Source organism: Heterocephalus glaber, unplaced genomic scaffold, assembly GCF_053883595.1.
Source record: "Heterocephalus glaber isolate CG9 unplaced genomic scaffold, H.glaber_assembly_v1.0 deba00000937, whole genome shotgun sequence".
Lineage (NCBI taxonomy): Eukaryota > Metazoa > Chordata > Mammalia > Rodentia > Bathyergidae > Heterocephalus > Heterocephalus glaber.
The window spans coordinates 2,536,377-2,558,769 of record NW_028258173.1 but is presented as its reverse complement, the minus strand read 5'-3'; the positions used below and the strand labels follow the sequence as shown (position 1 = coordinate 2,558,769).

At 57.8% G+C, this 22,393-nt stretch overlaps 2 protein-coding genes across 19 annotated transcripts in view; one reads left to right on the top strand and one right to left on the bottom strand.

The window, feature by feature from the left end:
• The window catches only part of Card14 (caspase recruitment domain family member 14), a 31,615-nt gene extending 18,676 nt beyond the window's left edge, over positions 1–12,939 (top strand). For 5 of the 14 annotated variants that reach the window (XM_021241269.2, XM_021241266.2, XM_087208323.1 and 2 more), the window contains 14 exons: positions 227–376; positions 971–1,087; positions 2,143–2,285; positions 2,420–2,511; positions 4,313–4,391; positions 4,579–4,780; positions 5,362–5,494; positions 5,754–5,991; positions 6,861–6,924; positions 7,461–7,566; positions 8,322–8,495; positions 10,511–10,632; positions 11,234–11,349; positions 11,909–12,939. In XM_021241269.2, the coding sequence (XP_021096928.1) occupies positions 227–376; positions 971–1,087; positions 2,143–2,285; positions 2,420–2,511; positions 4,313–4,391; positions 4,579–4,780; positions 5,362–5,494; positions 5,754–5,991; positions 6,861–6,924; positions 7,461–7,566; positions 8,322–8,495; positions 10,511–10,632; positions 11,234–11,349; positions 11,909–12,113 (1,941 nt within the window). In that variant the 3' untranslated portion in view covers positions 12,114–12,939. Of the gene's footprint in view, positions 1–226; positions 377–970; positions 1,088–2,142; positions 2,286–2,419; positions 2,512–4,312; positions 4,392–4,578; positions 4,781–5,361; positions 5,495–5,753; positions 5,992–6,860; positions 6,925–7,460; positions 7,567–8,321; positions 8,496–10,510; positions 10,633–11,142; positions 11,354–11,908 lie in introns of those variants that run through there. The other 9 variants (XM_087208328.1, XM_087208327.1, XM_087208326.1 and 6 more) reach the window with 7 other exon arrangements.
• Positions 12,940–12,989: 50 nt separating this feature from the next.
• Positions 12,990–22,358, bottom strand: Sgsh (N-sulfoglucosamine sulfohydrolase). 5 transcript variants are annotated; one of them, XM_004860886.4, is made up of 9 exons: positions 22,237–22,358; positions 19,581–19,741; positions 18,256–18,361; positions 17,906–18,056; positions 17,141–17,297; positions 16,718–16,799; positions 15,032–15,235; positions 14,650–14,751; positions 12,990–14,331 (listed from the first exon to the last, which is right to left on the bottom strand). In XM_004860886.4, the coding sequence occupies exons 1-9, from the start codon at positions 22,322–22,324 to the stop codon at positions 13,772–13,774; spliced, it is 1,611 nt and encodes a 536-aa protein (XP_004860943.2). In that variant the 5' UTR covers positions 22,325–22,358; the 3' UTR covers positions 12,990–13,771. The 5 variants fall into 5 exon arrangements, with proteins under 5 accessions (XP_004860943.2, XP_021096935.2, XP_087064465.1 ...); XM_021241276.2 differs by having other exon boundaries at positions 22,168–22,354; XM_087208339.1 differs by lacking the exon at positions 14,650–14,751 and having other exon boundaries at positions 17,141–17,321; positions 17,911–18,054; positions 18,249–18,361.
• Positions 22,359–22,393: the final 35 nt, after the last annotated feature.

Sequence of the window (22,393 nt, the reverse complement as noted above, 5' to 3'; positions counted from 1 at the left end):
AAAAAATCCTGTATGACATCACGAATTACAGTAGATTGTAGGTTTGTATGTACATCTCAGCGTGAGCTCTGGTTAGTGTGTGTTGGGTGAGTTCACAATGAATGTGACAAGCAGTGGGATGCTGTCTCCAGCTGAGACTCCCTGGGCCCACTGGCTGGGTCTCTCACTGTCTCCACCCATCTGTCCTGTCTGTCCATCCATCCTGTCCATCCTGTTGGGGCCGCAGGCATATGCTTCGAGGGACGGAGCCCAGATGGAGATTTCTCAGAGCCTGCTGGAGAAGGACTCCCTCCGCAGGAAAGTGTTCGAGCTCACCGACCAGGTCTGTGAGCTGCGTACTCAGCTGCGCAAGCTGCAGGCAGAGCCGGAGGCTCCGGTGAGTGCTGTGTGGCCCAGGGTGGGCCACGGTGGACCCTCCCTTCCCTGCCAGGGGTCAGCCAGGCCCAGCCCTGCCTCCTCACCCCTCCACAGGCAGCTCCCACATCAACTATGCTCATAGTATTTGTATTATGCATGCATGTGCGTGCGTGCGTGTGTGTGTGTGTGTGTGTGTGTGTGTGTACAAAAAAGACAGGAGGACAGCCACCAAAATACAAGCTGTGCCAATTCTGAGTATGGATGGTGAGTGAATTGTATTTTCTTCCCTAATTGGATCTGTTTCCCCCTCACTTTTCTATGCAGATGCATGTGCATACCCTATATCATAAAGATTATTTTTATAACTAGCCAATAACAGTGTACATTCTCTACAAGAAATGAAATGCTGTTTAGCAGGTCAGGGTCTTCCAGCTTCCTTGGTGATGTCCTGTGCCCCTGCGGTCCCCTGCTCTGAGGACAGGGACAGAACTGTTTTACCTCAATGCTGATGAGGGCAGGGATGGCAGGGCAGGTGTGGCCTGGTGGAAAGCCCCCCGCATCCCAGGGGACCCTCTCTCCTGAGCTCACAAGCCTGTCTGGCCATCTCTGGCAGCCCAAGCAGGAAGCTGAGCCCCGGGCGGCCTGTCCTCGGGGAAAGCAGAAGCTGACACGGATGTACGCCGTGTGCCCTAGGGATGACAGTGACAGCAGCCTTCAGGGCTCCACCGAGGTACGTGGCTCCTGCCTTGCTGCCCCTCCTGTGCATGCAGCCCAGCCTGTGCCCCATCAGTGCTGCTGCAGGCTCCCTCCACCCTGGGCCCAGCAGCAGCAGCAGCAGCTCCCACGTGCTTTACGGGTGCGGGGCTCTTCCTGCCTCTGGCTGCTCCTCACAGTCCTCTGTTTGTGGCTGCTCCCTCCAGTCTCTGTCCTCATCTTCATGCAATGCTGTTCTCTGTCTGTGTCCAAATTCCTCTCCTCTTAGAAACCGCCAGTCAGGCTGTGTGCAGGGGTGCACACTTGTAATCCAGCACTCTGGGAGGCTGAGGTAGGAGGATCATGAGTTTGGACCCAGCTCTGGCAACTTAGTGACTTAGTGAGATCCTGTCTCAAGATAAAAACCTTTTGAAAGGCCCGGGATGTAGCTGGGATCACAGACTGCACCACCACACCCAGCATGTGGCTCCCTCTGAACTCCCCCTGCAGCCCACTCGTGCAGATCGGCTGCCTTCTCTCGCCTCCCTCTCCCTGCTTCCCCCATCTGGGGCTGTGTAGTCTGTCCCTCTGGGTCTCTGCAGTGCGGTCACTCTGTCTGGAACGCACCACACACACACCGGGCTCCTCTGTCACTTTCCCCAGGAAGTCTGTCCACCTCCTGCCCTGCCAGTGTCACCTACATCCTTGGTGTGACCGACTCCCCTCACGGGTCTGTGTTTGACCACCGGTCCCCCACCCTGGGCATAATGCTTGTCCTCAGGGGCCGGTCCACACTGGCGAAGGCCTGGCACATGGATTCAGTAAGTGGGTTCAGATCTGCTGTGTACACCTGCTGTTCTCATCAGTCTCTGCTGTGGGCGCAGCCTCCCTCCAATAGGCTCCTGCTCCGCCCCTCACACCCAGTAGCCTTGTGTCTCTGGGCCTCATTTGCTGTACATGTGAAATGGAACTGAAATGCCCATCTCCCCGGAAGCCACGCTATGAAGCCAGAAAGCAGCCCTGGAACGCCTGGCACACAGTAGGTGCTCGACACCTGTGGTCTTCCTTACCCTCCTCGGCTCTCTCCTCTAGTCACAGCTCTGGGGGGACCTGAGCACCACGTCTAGCCGTGAGCTGTCCGACAGCTTCCGCTCCAGCAGCCCTGTGCCCCCCAGCCAGCAGTCCCTGTACAAGCGGATGGCAGAGGCCTTCCGGGAAGACCCCGAGTCTTTAAGGTAGAGTGGGGGACACTGAGCTAAACCCTGCCCCCTCTGGGTGTTGGGTATGGTTGCTCAGGAAGGTGCTGGGGGCTGCAGGCCTCAGACAGAGCAGCTGGTATAGCCTGAGCTGCTCCCATGCTTTGCGGCAGCTTCCCAGAAATCCTGGAGGTGGACCCGGGAGTCCTTCCAGGGCCTAAGGGTGAAGATACAGAACTGGATTACGAGATCCTCGACAAGGCAGGTGGGTGCACCCCAGGCCACCAAAGCCTCTCTGGAGCGGGGAATGTGAGGGCCCAGGGTGTCAGGGATGCACGTAAGACAGCCTGGCAGGTAGGAGAGAACAGACCCGAGCCCCAGGCCTTGACCTTGACCTGAGCCACCAGGAAAACCAGCCTGCCTGGTGGCTCAATCCCAAGCTCATTTCACTGGAGTCTTTGTTTCTTACCTGGAGGCCGAGGGAGCTGTACTCCTAGGTGTGGCTAGCTCAGCACACTTGTTCTGATGTCCGAAGACACTTCGGCCCCCTCCCGGCGCTCTGCTCTGTGCACACTCAGGCTTAGGGTCCCAGAGGCTCCCAGCAGATGCAGTGGCACAGGCTGACTCTACTCACCGAGAGCAACCCTCCTCTCGGATGCTGGCCCCTGAGCCTTCTCACACCTCTCCTGGGGCTTATTTCCTTGAACCTGTATTGGGGCTGCTTCCTTCTCCAGTCTGGGAGTCCTGGGTGTAGCCACTTCACCTCCCCTCTCACTGCACACCTGGCTCCAGCTTACCTTCTGCCTGGAAGCCACTTCTTGGCCACCAAGGGACACCAACACCCCACAGAGCTCTGTACCCCTTACCTGGGGGGACAGAGAAGAGTCAGGTGACCAGAAACCTCAACTGTTGCAGACCCATACACATTTTTATTTGTAACAGTGCCACTCAAGGCAAATTTAGCCTAAGCCAGGAGTGGTGGCACAGGCCTGTAATCCCAGGACTCAGGAGGCTGAGGCAGGAGGATCGCCATGAGTTCAAGACCAACCTGGCCTACATAGTGAGTTCAAGGCCAGCCTACACCACAAAGCGAGACTTTGTCTCAAAAAAAAAAAAAGCCTGGATGTGAGATCATGAATAAGGAGGGCTTATTCCTCTTTAGTTTTCTTTTCTTCTTCTTCTTCTTTTTTTTTTTTTGGTACTGGGGATTGAACTTGGGACCTTGCGCTTTTGAGGCAGGCACCAGAACCGCTGAGCTAAGTCCCTGGCCCTCCTCTTTAGTTTTCTACTCTTGGGATTCTGGATAATGCCTCAGCTTCACATCCTGATATTGGGAAATAACCTCGAATATATCCACAGTGTATAATTTTTTTCCCTGATACTGGGAATTGAACCCAACACCTGTACATTAAGCTACATCCCTAGCCCTTTTTGATTTTTTAAATTTTGAGACAAGGTCTCCGTAAATTGCCCAGTCTGGGCTGAAACTTGCAGTCCTCCTGTCTCAGCCTCCCAGAATGGTGGGATCACAGGTGTGTGTCCCCATGCCCAGCTCACTTGGCTTTAAATGGATTTTTGCCTGTGAGCTGGGCCCAGGCCACCTGGTTCTCACAGGCTGTTCCTGGTTGAGAAGCACAGCAACGGGCCTCTGTGGGGGCTGCCCCCGCTCGGGGCCACAGGCTGCGATCAATATGCTCCTGCCTGGGGGCCCCTGCCCAGTGCCAGTGATTGCTGCCGTGCAGAAATGCAGGGCCATGCAGGGCGTGCGGGCCCACCTCATGCCAGATTTGATTTTTAAGTGAAACCAGAAATCCAGATTCTGGGTGAAACCTGCCTGTCCTTGACTGAGGACACTGGCAACTCATTCAAATGTCACAAAAGGACCTGCGGCGCACACTACTCTGATCTTAGGAAAGGTGAAGTTAAGGTGATGCACAGAGGGAAGGGAGCAGGAGAACGTCAGTCTCAGCAGAGGAGATGGGCGGGTGAGGGGTGCTCGGTGTCTGGGGAGGGGCTGTGCGCCATTACGGAGGTGGCAGTGGCGACCCTGACGCCGGGCCGCTCAGCTCCCGCTTTCGTCCCAGACCTGCCCGAGTCCGAGGGCAGCCTGCAGTGGTCTCCCAGAAGCCTCGACATCTCAGAAAGGTGAGCAGTGCTGCTTCCGGAGGTGACAGCAGAGTGTGACTGCACCCCCTCACCGTGGGGAGGTGACAGCCTTTCCAAGATGGGTCGAGGTGGGGAGGAGAATTCCAGCTGCTACGACGAGGGGCGAAGGGGAGTGGCCTTGCCCCACACCTACCGGGCAGTGCCGTGCGGCCCTCTGTCCCTGTAGCAGCGTCACAGCCACTGTGCGGCGGCGGAGGCCAGCGCGAAAGATCCTGAGTCAGGTCACAGTGCTGGCGTTCCAGGGGGCCGCGCTGCTGGAGCAGATCAGGGTCATTGGCGGGAACTTCACAGGCATCTTCATTCACCGGGTCACCCCGGGATCAGCAGCAGATGAGATGGCCTTGCGCCCAGGCACCCAGATTGTGATGGTGAGTGAGCAAGGCCTGGTAGCCAGGACTCCCCAGGCCCTCCTGGGGCAGGTGTGCTGCCCTGACGTTGCGGGCTGTCCCGGGCTGATGGGAGGGCTGCACTCTCTTACAGAAGAGGGTGTGTGAGCTGGGTGTGGTGGAGCACACCTGGGAGGCTGGGGCAAGAGAATCAAGAGTTTGAGCCCAGCCTGGGCAATTTAACTTGGTGAGACCTTGTCTCAAAACGGAAAAAATTAACAGTGCTGGGGATACAGTTCGGTAGGAAGACCCCGACCCTGGGTTCAATCCTGAGCCAGAGAGATGGTCGTCACAGAGAACCTGTCCTCCGTGGGGAAGGGAGAGGATGAGCGATGAGTCTCAGGCAGAAACGTGTGCTGGGCACCCATGCAGCAGCAGGGGCTATGTTGCAGCCCTGGGGAGGGTCCTGACTCTGCTTGCGTGCCTGGCCGAGGCACATGGTGGCCGGGGACAGTCAGAAGGGTTTAAGTAGGGTTGCCTGCACCTGCCCGAGCATCCTGAATGCAGGCTGTGACTGTAGAGTCCTGGTCATCAAGACCTCTGCCCTCACACTTTGCCCTCAGGTGGACCATGAGGCGTCAACACCCTCGTTCAAGGCCACCCTGGAGAATACCACCCTGGAGCAGGCAGTCAGGCTCCTCTGCAGGGTGACTGGCTTCTGCTGCCTGTCCGTGAAGGTCAACACTGAGGGTACAGGTGCCTCTCGTCCAGTGCATCTCAGCCCGGCTGTGCCACACCCTGCCCACCCACAGCCAGGAGCAGCCCGACCAGACTGTGCCCCATCCCTGGGTCCCCCAAGGTGGCTGGGAGCCCCCGCCTAAGTCCAGCACCACAGAGCAGCTTCTGAGACGTTGGGGAGACCTTCTTTCCCTCCCACATTCACCTTCTAGAACCTTCCCTGTGTGGGCTCAGGGGTCTGTGCTCATTAGTCCTTCAGGTTTTCTTTTTTTATCAGGTTATAAGAAGCTGGTCCAGGACCTGGAGGCCAAAGTGGTAACCTCAGGGGACTCGTTCTACATCCGGGTCAACCTGGCCCTGCAGGCGAGGGCTGAGGGGGAGCTACAGGTATATTGCAATGACATCCTGCACGTCACCGACACCATGTTCCAGAGCCGCAGCTGCTGGCATGCACACCGTGTCAACCCATACACCATGAAGGCTGCAGAGCGTGGCACCATCCCCAAATACTCACAGTGAGCAGCTTTCCTGGTCTGTGTGTCCCCAAAGAGCCCCACGGGATAACACCTGCTCTGGAGGCTTCTCTCCCTACAGAAGAGCCTCCTGCCCAGGAACAAAGGGGGGGCAGGTGGACCCCCCCCCCCAGAGGGGAATCCCATCGTGACTACTGCTGCAGACAGGGTGCTTGTGGCAGTGTCTGTCTCAAGGACACTGACCTCAGGTCATTCGAGAGCATTTTAGATGGATGCTTCTCAGTGCCGTTGACATCTGGTGTGGCACCAGGCACTGCAGGATGTTGGCAGTATCCCTGGCCTTCACACACACTAGATTCCAGTAGCACCCTGCTCCCAGCTGTAAAAGCTGAAAATGTCTCCATGCATTACCAAGTGTCCCCTGGGGTGGAGGGACCAATTCTCTTGGTTTTCCCAGGACTAAAAGCCTCATGTCTGGGACAATTCCTTTGTCCTGGGCAAACTGAGCCCAGTGCTTGGGCCCCTGGGACCTGCATTGAAGCATTGACCTAGGCTCAAGGGTCCAAATGCACAGAAGAGGCCATGCAGCCCAGCCCTGCTCCTCCCCATGGCCAGATCAAAACTAGAGTGCCCAGGAGAGGCTGCAACCCTGCACGTCCCAGGCCTGCTGTCTGCCTCGCCCATACTTCAAGAATCAAGGCTCGAAAGCAGGCTCTGGCCCCTGGCTGCCACTTGTGCAAAATTAAACTAGCATCTGCAGGAGTGGGCCAAGGCTTTGGTGTCTTTTTCGAGCCCCTTGGACTCCAAGGGCTGCCAGGGTGGGGCACCCTCGCCCCGAGCCACTTCCCTTGCCCAGCGCTCCTGGCCCAGGCAGCTCCAGCAGCAGGTCAGGGCCTCTCCTGTCCACACAGGGCTCAGCAGCGCCTCATCGCCCTCATCCAGGACATGACTCAGCAGTGCACGGTCACCCGCAAGGTGAGACTCCAGGGAGGGTCTGGCCCCCTGGGATGGGCTGGGAGGGAGCTGGCCAGGGTCCCTCGGGGAAAGTGTTAGCGTCCATTCCTTCATGGGCCTCTGCCAGCTTTGCTGAGGTCTGTGCCCCTCACCCGGCCTGCAGGTTGGGTCCTGCTTGCCAAAGCCACTGCTTCTGGGTGTCGTGTCCCAAGCCACCCTGTTCGCCTGTTCTTCTCCCTCTCATTTCCTCCAAGGTCAGGCAGTTGTGTTCTCAGGACAGGGTGCTCTGCAGGCTGCTGAGTGCTGACCTCTTCCCGTGCTGGGCCTGTCCTCTGTGGAGCACAGCAGTGCTAGGCTATGGGGTCCTGGTGCCACCCTCTGGCTTCTGCAGAGCCCTGCCTGAGCCTGTCTCCTGAGGACCCTCTCCTGCCTCCTACCCTGGGCATCTGTTCAGGGTGTAGCCTGACAGTGCAGGGACCACACTGATTTTCCTATGGGGTGGGTGCTACTGATGACCTCAGCCACCCTCCTTGACCTCTCCCGCCCCGCTTTGGCAGTCTTCCGGGGCCCCGCAGAAGTTGGTGCGCATTGTGAGCGTGGACAGAGCCAGTCCCGGAAGGTCGTCCTGTGACGAGGGCCAGCTGGACCCCGGCAGGGTAGAAGGTGAGGCCTGGCGAGTGGCCCAGTAGGTGGGGGCCTTTGGGAGTCTCTGCTGGAGGTCAGCTTCGTCAGGTGGGGCCTCTCCCTGGGATGCTGCGTGATCCACATGTGCACAAGGTAATGACAGAGGTCAGAGTAGCAGAGTCCTCACTGAACAGGTAAAACTGCATAATGAAGAGATGAATTTAGAGGAATCTAAAGCATTTGAGTTTATGTTCCCCTTCGAGTGTTTTGTGTTTTGTTTTTTGGTGCACAATACGACTTCTGAAAACGGTAGAGCAGCATAAAAACTCTAGAGGAGCCAACAGGTCAGGGAGGAAGGCGGGGCCTTGCGGGGGGGGGGGGGCCTGAGGGGCGGGGCGGGCCCAGGAGAGGGCGGGGCTGAAGGAGGGTGCGGTGGAGGGGGCGGGACTGAGGGTGGGGATCGGGCTGGGCTGAGGGGAGGGTTGGGCGAGGTGGGTGGGGCTGATGAAACAGGCCGGAGTAAGGGAAGGGTCGGGCGAGGCTCTGAGGTTCTCTTGAGGGAGGACATCTGGCTCCTATCCTCCTTGTGGGCCAAACAAGGATGACGGAATAAACTGCAGCCTGCAAGGAAGCTGGGCCTGAAAAGGCACCGAGCATTTAATCAGCGGGTACAAAGGACTCACTGGCCGGCCGGTGGCTGTGGGGTGCAGGATTAGTCCTCCTGGAGCTCAGAGCGTCTGTTTACTAGGCGCTGGGCCGCAGCCCTCCGCGGACCTAGCCCCTCTCCTCCGCAGACCATGCCAGCGTGTGCTTCTGGGCAGAGAGCTGCTTCACCCTGGCGCCCTACACCCAGGTGCACCCCCACAGGCCCAGCCGGCCCCGGCCCGTGATCTTCTTACCCAGGATGGTTGGGAAGATCCTGAGCAGAAAGCTGTGCCTCCTCCAAGGATTTAAGAAGTGCTCGGCAGGTGTGCTCCGCCCTGGGAGGCGTGGGTGTGCACGTGCGTGTACAGGTGTCTGCGTGCTCGTACTGTGAAGGGGCACACGACTCTGCATGTGCACACGTGCCTGTGTGCGTATGTTGGTACGTGTTGGTGTGCGGCAGATGCTGTGTGCATGCGTGCAGGGGCCCAGCGAGGCCGGTGGGAAGGGCCTTTCAGAGGCCCCTCTGCCTTCAGGGGAGCAGCATGCAGTTTCCTAGGGCTGCTGTAACAAACGGCCACAGCCTAGGGGGTTTAAAGGACCGAAAGTAGTGTCTCAAGGTTCTGGAGAGCAGACGCGGCCCCCCGGGGTCAAAGGGCCATGCTCTCTGGGGCTCCAGCACAGAGCCTCCCGCCTCTCCCAGTGACCCTTGGCGTCCCTGCACTGGGAGCATCGATCCACCTCAGCCTGGCAGTCGTAGCCTTTTTCCCGCTGGGTCCCGCATCATCACATGGCCCACCCTAATCCAGTATGGCCTCGTCTGGCCTTCTGCAAAGACCCTCTTTGCTTTTTTTTTCTTTTTGGTACCAGGGATCGAACTCGGGACCCTGCTCTTGTGAGGCAGGCGGCGGCCCTAAAGACCCTATTTTCTAGTAAGGCCTCTCCCGAGATCAGGGTGGACACGAATGAGGGGCACTGTTCCACCCAGCACAGTCTCACTGGCGCACAGGCTCACCAGGGAAGCCCCGCAGGAAGGTGTGGCAGTGTCTGCCCAGGAGGAAGGCCTGGTTGGCAGGTGTCAGGTTAGACGTAGGGTGAAGAGGGCCCTGGCCCCCTCTGAACGTCCGCTGAGGAGGGAAGTGAGGTCCAGGAGGTTCCTCATCAGAGCACCTACCACGTGCAGAGGCTCAGTGAGGCAGCTGAAGATGCTAAGTCCAAGAGGCCATGAGGGGCCCACCCGCTCTTTTAGAGGCAGGTGCCTGGAGCCGGGTGAGATGGCACACACCTGCGATCTCAGCACTCTGGGAGGCCAAGGCAGGAGGGTCACACGTTTGAGCTCAGCCTGGGCAACTTAGCAAGACCCTGTCTCAAAATAAAAATAAAATAAAATAAAGGTCTAGGGATACATCTCGGTGTGAAAGCCTTAGGTTCAATAGCCAGTAAGGAAAAAGAGACAGAGGAAGGAGAGGAAGGGGAAGGGGAAAGAAAAGGGGGAGGAAAGAACCAGCTGCCTGAGCACAGATGGGATGAGCTCACACAATCCCAGCATGAGCTGCGAAATGGCCCAGAGAAGGAGCGAAGCAGTCTGGGAGGGGCAAGGACTAAGCTGGGATCAGGCAGACAGGTAGGGCTGGTGAGCAGACGGGGCCGTGCAAAGGCCAGGGTACACAGCGTGAGGGGCCAGAGCAGCTGCGTGGCAGGCCTGGGTGAGGCTGAGGGAGCAGCAGCGGGCCAGGCGTGTGGTTCCCTGTGATGCCGAGGGAGTCAGTGGCTGTTCTGACCGTGAGAATGAACAGTCAGACCTGGTCTACAAGCGCTCATCTTGAAGGGAGCATGAGGGTGGCTGGAAGAAGGGCCCAGCTAGGGATTGGGGGAATGGGGTCTCCCGCTGGAACCCGGAGCCAGCAGAGGCACTGGCACAGCCATCCTGGGAGGAGAGGCAACCCAAGCCCTGTGGCCCCTGGAAGCCCCAGGATCAGTGCTTCCAGGGGGATGAGCAGCCAGGAGGTGCACAGGCCCAGAACCAAGAGACCTATTTAGGAAAAAAGCCCAAGTAGGGGTTCTCCAGCAGGTCTGTTTGGGGCAGGGTCCTCAGTCTCCATGCCAAGATGTCTGAGGTGCGATCTTGCTCAGGCTGTCCTGAGCTGGGGTGTTTGGCTGCATCGCTGGCATCAACCCACTAGATGCCATAGCAGACTCCTCCCAGCCGCCACCATTTATGACAACTGAAGGTCTCCAGATTCTGCCAGGTGTCCCTGGGGGTCAAAACTGCCGCAGATGAAAGCAGTGATTTCAGGGACCCCTGTGGAGCTGGTGTGTGACCACCCACTGTTACTTCCAGAGTACCTGAGCCAGGAGGAATATGACTCCTGGAGCCAGAGAGGGGACATTGTCCAGGAGGGAGAGCCGTGTGGTGGCCACTGCTGGGTGACCCGCCAAGCTGTGGAGTCGCTCATGGAGAAGGTAGGGGATGATGGCCCTGGCTGCTCCGGGGAGAGTAGCTCCTCTGGGCCTGGGGAAGGATTTGGGGAAGAGCGTCTGGGGCCCAGGACACACCAGCGTGGGGCTCAGTGGGAGGGACATGCAAAGTGCAAGCCTTGTTTTTGCCATTTGAGATCCACGCGATCTTGGTCCTTAAGCCTGTTTCCTCAGTCAGATGTTTAGTAAGTATCTACTAAAGAATGAATGGAACAGAGATAGCCACACCCATGTTTAAAGGCTACGAACTGTAGCTTCATGTTACTCACAGTGTGGGGAGCAGATCTAACCCTGGGGAGGGGGACAGGGCTGGAGCTGTCCAATTCCTCCAATTTGTGCTCCTCGCGGTCTACCTCAATCCCACAGGCTTGCAATTCTAGGTTTTCATTTCCAGGGGGCTATCAAACAGCTGGAAACCCTTAGGGCCATACAGCAAGCATGCAGGGACAGAGTGGTGATCTCTTCCCCATCTCCTCTACAAATCCCCTCTCCCAGGCCCTGCTCCGCCTGGCCCACATGGCCCACCTGGCTCTCTGAGGCTGAAGCCCACCAGCTGGGCTCACTCGATCTTCCTTCTCTCCCAAAGAACACCCATGCCCTGCTGGATGTCTGGCTGCACAGTGTCTGCATCCTGCACAGGATGGACATCTTCCCCATCATTGTCCACGTCTCCATCAATGAGAAGACGGCAAAGAGACTCAGGTAGGTGTCCACCAGGGCGGGGCAGCAGGGTTCGGATGGGCACCCGAGCTCTGGTGGAGCCCAGCATGAGCCTCCAGAGTGCACTGAGGGGCTTCTTCCAGAGCCACACTGCTCTTGTCTCTGAAGTGCTGAGGGTACCCTTGCCACAACCGCTGGACAAAGTCCCCCTGCCCTCCCCAGGGCGAGAACCTGCCCCCTGTCCTAACTCCACCAAGGCCACACAATTCCTGGCACTGTCTATCCATGGTGAAGACCCAAAATATTGAAAACTACTCCTGTACTTGGTTTCTGGCTAGGGGCAAGCAAATGTCCTACCACCCCTTATACTCTGGGAAGCAAAGCTCTGTTCTGGACAACCTGCCCCACCAGTGCAATGCCATTTGGAGCTAGGTCCTAGCTTCCTTGTAAGGTCCCTTGAGGTGGTGCCACTGTGTCCCATCCAGGGGTTTGGGGCAGATGCCGATGTGCCTCCAGCCTGGGCTCTGTCCTGGACAGCCAGCCGTGGTGGCTTTCCTGGCCAGCCTGACTTTCTCTGAGGCTGCACCATCTTACTGCACAGGAAGGGCCTGCAGCGGCTCAGTATCTCAGAGGAGCAGCTCCTGGAGGCTGCCAGGCAGGAGGAGGGGGACCTGGACAAAGTGCCCTGCCTGTACAGTAGCCTAGCCCCTGACAGCTGGAGTGACCTGGATGGGCTGCTGAGCTGTGTTCGCCTGGCCATCGCGGACGAGCAGAAGAAGGTGGTGTGGACGGAGCAGAGCCCCTGATGACGATGTCACACCCCTCCTGGGGCTGTGGGACCTCTATGTGCCTGTTAATGCTGCTTTTCCTTTGAGCCAGGCCCTTGGGGCACAGCTGGGGCTGCCCAGCACACAAGCCCAGCTCTTCTCCCCTAGGGGTCTAACCGTGCACCCTCACCCCACGTGGGTCCTGGTGGTCAAGTCCCCGTACTCGCTCACCCTCTGTGTAAGCCATTACCACCCTTTGCCAGGGCTGGGTATGGGCTTCCTGGGGCGCCCTGAGAACATCTCTGTAGTGTGTGTGGGGCGCTTCCCAAGCCTTCCCAGACCTCCTGGGACACCTGAACAAGTGCTTGATCTGATTGTGGGGGCTGCTCCTTCCTTTCACATTCAAGGTGTCAAGGGACACCTTCTGAGCCAACTGGAGCTGCTGCCCCGACCCAAAGCAGAGGCACGGAGCTGTACAGCGTGACCCTGGCTGGCTTTTCTCAGTTCCTGATGGCTAAGAGCTGCTTTGGTGCTGCTCAGTCACAGACACCTGTGTGTTCAGTTGTGAACCGAGTCCCTGTGACGGCACAGCAGGCCCACAGGTTTGTGCCTTTCGGCCTCCACACCTGGCTCTGGGGACTGTAAGAACGTCCTGGAGAGCTGGCCCCAGATGCCCCTGACAGGACCAGCAGAGTCTTCCTGGGCTGAGAACTGCAGCCCCCCACCCCGCCCCGCCCCACCGTTGTTGGTGTCCAGCATTTTCACCCTACCTCCAGGGTGTGGAGAAACTCCACCCAGTCCTGGTGAGCATCCCCACCTGCCCTTGACTCCCGCCCACTTAGTGTTGTACACCGAATGCCATTCTGACAGTGTCTGCGTCGGCATGTTATCCTAGAACTCAAGTTGCTACTGTCATAAATGAATTAAGTAAATAAATTTATATTTTACTAAAATAAAAAATTTTACAGTGCTAGAGCCTGTGGCTTCATCCCCACCCCCAGTATGGAGTTGGTGGGAGAGAAAAGGGATGGAGCAGCCCACTGGAGGAAGACGCCTGCTTTCCAGGTTTCTCCAGGCCGAGCTTCTGTTCTCATGGCGGTGGAGGCCAGGCAGGTATGGAGCCAGACGCTGGTGTCACACAAGGAACCCCAGCCACAGGAAGTGTACTCTCCCCCCTTATCCTCGGTTACTCTTAGAAGAGATGACTATGGAAGGACACAGGAGCAAACTCGTACTGCTGAGAACCAGTGAGAATCCTGCTGGGGTTCTCCTACGGGGTGGGGCTGATGAGGGGAGGCAGGACAGGCCAGCCCCAGGCAGGTCCAAGACCTGCACAGACCAGGTGGCTAAAGGCCATGTGCCACGGGAAGGCCCAGCCTCCTCTGGGTGAAGGGCTCAGAAACATCTGCCAGTTCTAGACTTGACAGCATCTCAAACCCCCATTCCTGCCCCTCCATCTGCAGATCCCCGCTCCGAAGACGGGCTGGGAGATCTCACCCAGCCCCCTCCCAAGCTTCTGTCTCAGGATACAGCTCAGACAAGAGGCCAGCAGTGCCCCCTATGGTGGCAGTACCTGGCGAGGGCCTGGGGTCCACCTGTGGGTTTCTCCTCCAGGAGAGGCAGGAAGGACACCCCGTACATCAAGACAGACAGGGGTGCGGAGGAGCAGAAGGGGCAGGCAGGTGCCCCAGGGACCGTCACAGCTCATTGTGGAGTGGCCGGCACTGTGGAGAGAGCTTTTCTTCCAGGACGCCATTGGGGGCACACACCCAGGGGTCGTGGGTCTCCCACTGCCACTTGGCCAGGCGGGTCTTCAGCACCTCCAGCACCTCTGCAAAGCGGGGGTCGGCAGCCAGGTTCTGGGTCTCCTGGGGGTCACGGCTGTCATTGTAGAGCTCCCAGCGCTCCCGGTAGTAGTAGTGGTGCAGGTCCTTGTACCAGCCAGTGGGCTGGCCAGCCACGGTGCGGTTCAGGAGGTCCTGAAAGGTGGGTGAGACGTAGAAGTCCTGGTCCACAGGAAATGGCATCCTGAAGCTGAGGTTGTGCACAAGGCGGAAGTTCTGGTGGTACACGGAGCGCATGGGGTAGGACATGGTGACCTCATGGTGGCTCTGGCTGCCGAAGATGGTAGCCCAAGGGGGCTCTGTCTCTAGTGCTGGCAGGAGTGACCGGCCTGTGAGTTGAACAGTCTTTGAGCCAAAGATGGCATACTTGGGGTAAGGGATGGAGAACCAGTCCAAGATGGTAGGCGTGAGGTCTGCAAAGGAAATGTGTCACAGTGAGGGTCCCTGTGGGGCCCTGGAACCTGCTCTGGAAGGGCTGAGTCTAAGCCCCTCACAGCAGGGACTGCTGCTCTGCACTGACCTTCAAAGCTGGTCATCTTGGGGGCCCTGATCTGGTGAGAGGTGGGGTCTTACGAGTTAGTGTCCCAGACAGGGAAGGCCCTACTCACTCTACTGTGGTCACAGTGCTCCCTGGCATGTGGGTGGGGCCAAAGGGAGCTGTGAACCCCAAGCTGGAGGAAACCCACCGGTCTGAGTAGGGCACAGGGTACTTCCGCCAGGGCCACACTCACCCCAGCCTCCCCGTTTCCCAGGCCGGTGGCCTGTCTGCTTGCTGGCAATCAGGTCTAGATAACCCCAGGCCTTCCGGGAGATGTGCAGGATCACAAGGGGCTCTGGGTCCATAGGAAAGCGTGACAGGACAGTGGTCCAGGAGATGGAGTCCCCAGGCCCAAAGCACCAGCACCATCTGGGAACCTGCCAGCCACTCTGCGGGCTGTGGCTCTGGCATTACCAAGTCACCCAGATGGCTCGAATGCTCATCCCTGGGACGGGGGGCTGTCTCCTTGCCCACATGGCAGAAGCACCACTGGAGGTCATGGGTGCAGAGCAGGGCCTGGCACACAGCAGTCCGACCATGCTCCCCTCTGCCCCTCCTGTGTAACAGAACCATACCTAGGAGGCTCACGTAGGCCTCGCTGACCTGGCCCCAGCGTTTCGGGTGCTCTGGGGATGACACCAGCAAGGGCTCAGCGGTCCCCGGCCAGTACAGGTTGGTCCTGCCGCTGGGGAAGGGGATCCCGTTGTCTGATGTGAAGATGACCATTGTGTCATTCAGGACGCCCGCTCCACGCAGCTCCTGCAGCACAAGTCCAATCCCTGCAGAGTGGAGGGGCCACAGGTGGGCTCAGCCACACACACATGAGAGAGGGACTCGGACATGTGTGCCCACTCACTACTGTGTCATCTGGCTGCTGGGCTCTGTCACTTTATGGACCTCAAGACACCAACCCAGGCTGCTCTGTGACCTCGAGCAGGTGGCATGGGTCTCCAGGGACCTGGCCACCCCCCAGTACTGGTCATACCCAGGTAGCCCCAACTACCCCAACCCGGTCTGTGTTTCCTGGAATGTCATGCCTGTCCCGAGCAGAGGATCATCCTGGGCAGGGGCTGAAGATAGGATCTCCTCTACTCCCCGCTTCCCAGGGCTCCCCTAATAAATGGAACCAATAGAAACATGATAGACACCAACCTCCTGCAGGGGGTTAAAGGTGCCCCCCACCAAATGTCCACCTGGAACCTGCAAATGTACCAGTTTGGAAAAAGGGACTTTGCAGAGGTAAGTTAAGGATCTTGGGATGAGATCATCCTGAAGTGTCTAGGTGGCCCCAAGTCCCATGACTGGAGACACAGACAAAAGAGGAAACGACACACAGCAAAGAAGTCATGTGAGGTTGGAGCCAGAGGCTGCAGTGACATGCTGCAAGCCAAGGGACTCCAGAGGCTGCTACCTCCAAAGCTGGGAGAGGCAAGAAAGGCTCCTCCATTCACACTTCCACACTTCCAGCCTCCAGAACTACAACAGGACAAAGGTCTGCTCTTTTAAGTACCACTGTGGGGCGCTCTGTAAAAAACGAACCTCTTAACATGCCTTCTGTGCTCTACATCTGCATAATCTACACAACTCCAAACCCCCAATCTGATCCTGATTTTTTTACTGGAAGAGCACTTGGAGTCTTCACCTAACCCCTGGCCGGCCAAGGAGCAATTCTATAGCAGAGTCCTCCCAGGACTTGTTCTCTGAATGCAACTCTGCTCAACCCAAGGTAGGGCTGTCCACACTGACCCTCTGTTATGGTTTAGATCTAAAACATCTCCCAGTTTCGTGTTCAGAGGGAGGGCTTCTAGAAGGCACTATACTCATCAATGGATCAGTTCACTGATGGGTTCACAGCCGAATGTGCTGATAGGGGGTGGGGCCTAGTGAGAAGATGCAGTTTAAGTGATGGTGTGACCTGGAAGGAAATCTCCTTGACCCTGACTCTTCTCCTCTCTCTGCTTCCTGGCTGCCATGGGATGAGGAGCTGTCCTTTTATTAGGCCTTTCCACCATGTTGTCTCTGCTTTGGAGCCGGCAGACCATGGGCTGATCCCACTGAAAACTATGAATCAAGTAAATCTCTCTTCCCTTACACTGTGGACGTTGGTATTTTGTCCCAGTGATTAAAAAAAACTAATACACCCTTGCTCACAACCTGCTGCTGGTGGGACCGACCTGGGTTCGGCCCAATCTAGCTGAGCACCCGGTCTAGGGTGGGGACAGAAGCCTTGTATAGCCTCACTGCCACTACCTGGAACTCACCTTGGTCCATCCGGCCGATGGTGGTATACTGAGCAGCAAGGTCAGCTCGGGCTGCTGGGGTGTCAGGGACAAAGTAAGGGACCTGGGAACAGCAGGCAGGTGGAAAGTCAGGTTTAGAACAGATAGACTGGGAGGAGGGAAGAGACCCACCCTTGAATCAGGGTAGGAGAAGGAGGTGCCAACCCTGTCCCCTGGGCCTGCCATCATCTTCCTATTGTGAACAGCTTAGCCAGGGCAGCCTACTCTGGATGCTTCACTCTTGAGCCTCCAGGGCTTTCTGTGACCCCACAGAGGGGGATGGGGAGCCATTTAGTTAGGGGGTCTCCTCTAACATGTTAATGTCACAGCATTTGGGCCAAGGCTGTGCTTGGTTTAGGGCTTGGGAAGGGGTGGAGTTGGAAACGAGGCAAAGGTCCCTCCTACCACTACATCCTGAGGGTCGTAGGTCTGGGGCGTCCAATCCGGTATGTGCCCCATGCCACTTTCCCCGTTACCAAACTTCTCACAGAAGGCTCCGTACTGGGGCTGAGAGTGCCCACAGCGGTGCGGGTCATGGAAGGCCACGTAGAGGAAGAAGGGCCTGGACATGGGTGGGGGAGGTGCCAATCAAGGTCCAGATCAGCCAAGCTGACCCTCCTCCCTGACTTAGCTAATGCCTTGGCGTTCTATCCTGAGAAGTCCTCTTTTTCTTCTTGTGGTTATGGGGACTGGACCTAGGCCCTCCACATTGAGCCATAGTCCCAGCCCTTTTAAAACACTTTTAATTTTGAGACAGGTTCTAAGTTGCCCAGGCTGAGCTCAAACCTACATTCCTCCTGCCTCAGCCCTGTAGAGCTGGGATTACAGGCGTGTGCCACCACACCTGGTTTGATGTCCTATTCTTTAGGCAGGAGCACCCTCTCAAGTTGTCTTGTATTTATGAGACAGGGTCTCACTATGTAGTCTACACTGGCCTTGAACTCACTACGTAAGCCAGGCTGGCCCTGAACTCATGGTGATCCTCCTGCCTCAGCCTCCCAGAGCTGGGATTGCAAGTGTGCACCACCATAGCTAGCTCAGTCCTGTTTTGCCTACCTTTGGTATCCCTCTTTCCTCACAAGACTAACTTGGGTACCCACAATCTCTCCCTGCTTAAGATGTGCATGGTCGATGGCCGTGGGGAGGGTACTAGGCAGGGGCATCCTGTACCTGCTGTCCTGAGTCTGCAGGAATTTGCGGACGAGCAGCTTAATTCTGGTGATGTTCCTCCCCACCTGGAGCACAGAGCCGTTCTCCTCCGTGTAGGCAAAGTCAAATGGGTACACAGCCTCTGGCCCCACATGCTTCTTCCCGATGATGCCTGGCGGTGGGCGGGGGAGGCATCCAGATTTTGCCCTGCCCCTTCTCCACCCCTAAATCCTAACTGTGCTGGGGCTGCCCCTCCCCTGGCTCTTGGCTCCTGAGAAGGCTCAGGCAAGCCAGGTGCACCCAGCCCAGGTCCTGGGGACAAGCGTAGTGGGATAAGGGCGGCCCAAAACCAATCTGCAGGGGCCCCTCACCTGTGCGAACGCCGGCCCGGCCGAGCAGCAGCGGCAGGCTCTGCACCTTGTCGAAGGAGTTGAAGTGGTGCACATCCTGGTGCAGCCCATACATGCCGTTCTGGTGCTGCGGGTGGGCGAGGGCTCCGTGAGGCTGGGCGGAACTCCCTCCCTCCCGCCCACCTGGTGCCCATCAGCCACATGGGTCCCTCCCAGCACAGCAGGACAGGAGCAGAAGAGACAGAGCCTGCGGATGTGCTGCAGCCAGGTGGGTGGCTTTTATTTTCTTCTCCAGGAGCATCTGTACCTCTTGACTTTTCCATCACAACCACACATTGTACAGTGAAAAGGATAGCAATTTGCTACTTTCATTTCCTAGTTATTTTATATGCTTAAGGAAACCCTCATACATGTTAGAACTCAAAGGGAAAAGCCGCTTCCCAATTTTGCAGCCCACTGCCCGGAAATGGCTGCTCCACAGGCACTTGCTGCTCAGCCCCAGCCCCTCAGGGAGTCTCTCTGAGAGAGCGCACTTCTTAGGGTAAAAGACAAAAGCAAGTGTTCTGCGCAGCCACATTCCCAGCAGTCCTATTCACGATGGCCAAAGGCCACAGTAGCCCAAGTGGGCACCACAGATGGACACAGAAGCAAAGTGTGGCTGGTCCCTGTGATGGGATGCGATTTAGCTATCAAGAGGGAATTCCAAGTCCTGCTACAATGTGAATGGACCTTGAGGACGCGATGTTCAGCGGAATGACCAATCACAAAGGGGAAAATGCTGTCTCATTCTGCTACGGGTCCCCAGAGTTGTCAAATTCAGAGACAGAGTAGAATGAGGGATGCCAGGGGCCGGGAGAGGAGGAATTAGTGCTTAGAGGACAGAGTATCAGTTTGGGAAGATGAAAAGGTTCTGGAGGTGGACACACAACAATATAAATGCACTTAATACCACTGACTGCACATTTAAAAAGGGCTAAGATGGCACATTGTGTAATGAGTATTTCATCATAGTGCAAAGAGCAAGTGCCTTAACAGAGCAGCTCTCACCGCCCAGGAGTGTCCACTGTGCTATGGGCTTCATGCACAAGCCATGCTCAGCCAACCCTATAACGGTAACATCTTACCGTGCCCACCATTTTACAGTGAGGAAACTGAGGCACAGAGAGAGAAGCTGGAGAAGCAGTAGAACCAGCTGTGCTGATGCATGGGGAGGTGGGCCCCAGTCTGCACTTGATATCACTGTCCCGGGCCTGCCCTGGGGATGGGAGGTGGGGTGGGCAGCAACCCTGGGGAGGGGGATGCTGGGCCCTCTCCCATGCCTTCTGCCCCGCCCCGGCCTATCTCACCTGGGGCAGGCCGGTGAGCAGACTGGCTCGGCTGGGGGAGCAGCTGCTGACGGAGGTGAAGGCATTGCGGAAGATGAGGCTGCGGCATGCCAGGGCGTCCAGGTGAGGGGTGGCGATGACGCTGTTGTTGTACACGCCGCTCTCAAAGCCTCCGTCGTCCGCTGCGGAGGGCAGAAACAGACAGGATTCGGTGGGCTAGCGTCAGGAGGAACGGCCTGTGGGTGAGACCTGGGGTCCTGCTGCAAAGGCTTGGGCCAGTGACACCCAGGAGACCAAGGTATGGGGCAGGCCTGAGCCCTGAGTGGGTGAGACTCCAGGCAGTGTGACAATGAGGGCACAGGAGCAGGCCAGTGCAACACCCAGCACACAGAATACTCAGGCAGCCATGATACCCAAGCGGGCATACCTAACAGGCATGACACATGGGTATGTTACCAGGCAGACATGATACCCAGCCACCATGGTACCCGCACTTAACAGGCAGGCATGGTACGCTGGGGGCATGGTACTCCAGCAGGCATGCTACCTAGGGTACATGACACGCCAACAAGCCTGAGGGCCATGCAGGCATGCTACCTAGCATGCACGATACCCCAGCGTGTCAGCACGTGGGCGTTAACCTGGTGCACAGTGGGCAATCCTGGGCTCTGCAGGAACTGCCCAAGCAGTGGCCAGGAGAGCAGTGCCCAGAGCAGTCTGAGGATCTGCAGGTGCGCGGCCCACCACAGCCTCTCACTAACACACAGTCCCTTCCCCAGGGACCGAGGACCTTCTAGATTGTGTAGCTCAACCCCTCACCCTGCACAGAGCAACAAAGCCCAGAGAGGTGGGGTGCACTGCCTGAGGCCACACGGCTAGGGAGCAGGGTGCAGGGACAGGGCTCCTGGCTCTACAACCACAGCAAGCTTCTTCCTCCTGCTCTGGAGCTGAGGATGTCAGGGGTACCCCAGAAGGCGCCGGAGAGGACCCTAGGGCCAAATGACACTTCCCCACCTGGCTTAGAGGCAGTGCCGTGAATTGACAGAGCACTTCCTCTACCCTCCTGACCCAATGGGCATGAGCTGATGGCCACCAAGCAGGCTGGGAGGGGGAAGCTAGGGCCATACCCTTTGGCGGGGCGGCGGGGGGGGGGGGGTTCCACCGCAGCCCCGGAGGAACACTGCCCTGCACAAACATGATCAGGAGTCTTAGCTTGGGAAAGATCCTGCTACATACTGAAGTCTGGCCATCCCAGATTCCTAGGCTGAAGCCTTAGCTCCAGTGTGACAGTATCTGTTAGTGGGGGGGTGGGACTCTGTGTGTGCGTGTGTTTGTTGGGGTGGTGTTGACAGTATAGGAGTCTATACTGTCCAGTACAAGAGATGGAACCCAACCCAAGGCTGAGAACATGCTACCCAAGCACTCTACCACTGAGCTATATTCCCAGCCCTTTTAAATTATATTTTGAGGGCCGGGGATTTAGCTCAGTGGTTTCGCCGCCTGCTGCGCAAGCACAAGGAGCCGAGTTCGATCCCCGGTACCAAAAAGTAAATAAATAAATAAAAATTATATTTTGAGATAGGATCTCGTTACGTGGTCCAGGGTTGCCCTCAAACTTGCAATCCTCCGGCCTCAGCCTCCCAAGTGGCAGGGATTGCAGGTGCCTGGTTTGTTGATGAGGACTTTAATGAAAGTTAAATGAAATCTGTCATCAGGGTGGCTTGCAACCTAATAGGACTGTGGCCTTCCCCTGCCCCGTGTGGACAAGTGAGAAGGAGGCCCTCTCCAAGCCGGGAGGAGGGCCCTTACCGCGCTGCCACCTGACCCTGGACTTTTAGCTTCCAGAAGTGAGAGAAAAGAATTGCTGTGTGTAGGACAGCTGGCCTGTGGTACTCTGTTCCCAAGCTAAGGCAGCACCTAAGCTGGGGTGCATGTTCTGGGCTCTGGAAGGCCCGGTCCTAGTAGCAGTCCCAGCAGGATGGGGGTCTAGGGGCGGATTTATCAGTGCCTAGGAGGCGCCTGGGAGGGGAGCTGTTTATGTTACAACCAGCTGAAAGCTGCCCAGAGACCGCAAAGTGAATCAGAAAGACTGGGTCTGGCAGGGAGCCAGACCTCAACAGGGTTTGAGCTGTCATGGGCCCTGGTCACCCAAACAGGAAGTCCTGTGAACAGCAGGGCGTTGAGGAACCTGGGGTCTCTGAGGGGGAAGGGGCTGGGGGAGAAGTTGGCGGGTAGTGGGTGTCAGTGCACTTGGGCCACAGCCCTCTGGGGTCTCAAAAGGGAAGGTCAAGCTACAGGGGGGGGAGCCCAGAGTATCCTGGCCGTGTGTCCCAGTCCCCTTGGGGGGAACCTGTGGGTCCATGAGCTCTGCAAAGCCGCTCAGCACGCCACCCTGAGGGTCCACAGGGTGGCCCTGGCTGCTCTGAGGACGGGCAGGGGTGTCGGGTCAGACCAGGGGTGGGCCGAAGTGGGAGCTCTGAGCCAGGCTGACTCCTCCGGGCCCCGCTGCACCCTCTAAGAGGCCGGCACCTAGAGTCTGGGGGCAAAGGGGAGGGGTGGGAGTGGCAGTTGGGCTGGAAGTGTCGAGCACGCTGGGGTCAGCACTGACCGCTGGTGGGGAGGGGCGCGCGGCCTCCTTTCGCTAGAGCGGTGCCCGTGGGAGGGCGGCGGCACTCACCGAGGATCAGCAGCACGTTCCGAGGGCGCGCCCCGCAGAGCCCCAGGAGCAGCAGAAACGCGCAGCAGACCGGCCTGGGGCGGCGCATGGCGGCCTCCGCTGGGTCAGCAGCTCGAGCTGAGCCCAGCCCCGCCCCCGTCACGCGCGCGCGCCCGCC

Excerpts from the sequence above, each read along its gene's own strand:
- Sgsh (XM_021241276.2), bottom strand. The coding sequence starts at position 22,324 with ATGCGCCGCCCCAGGCCGGTCTGCTGCGCGTTTCTGCTGCTCCTGGGG. Across the intron at positions 15,236-16,717 it reads CATCGGCCGGATGGACCAAG|GGATTGGACTTGTGCTGCAG; the intron begins GTGAGTTCCAGG and ends TCCACTCTGCAG. Across the intron at positions 14,752-15,031 it reads GGCCTACGTGAGCCTCCTAG|AGCCCCTTGTGATCCTGCAC; the intron begins GTATGGTTCTGT and ends CTATGGACCCAG.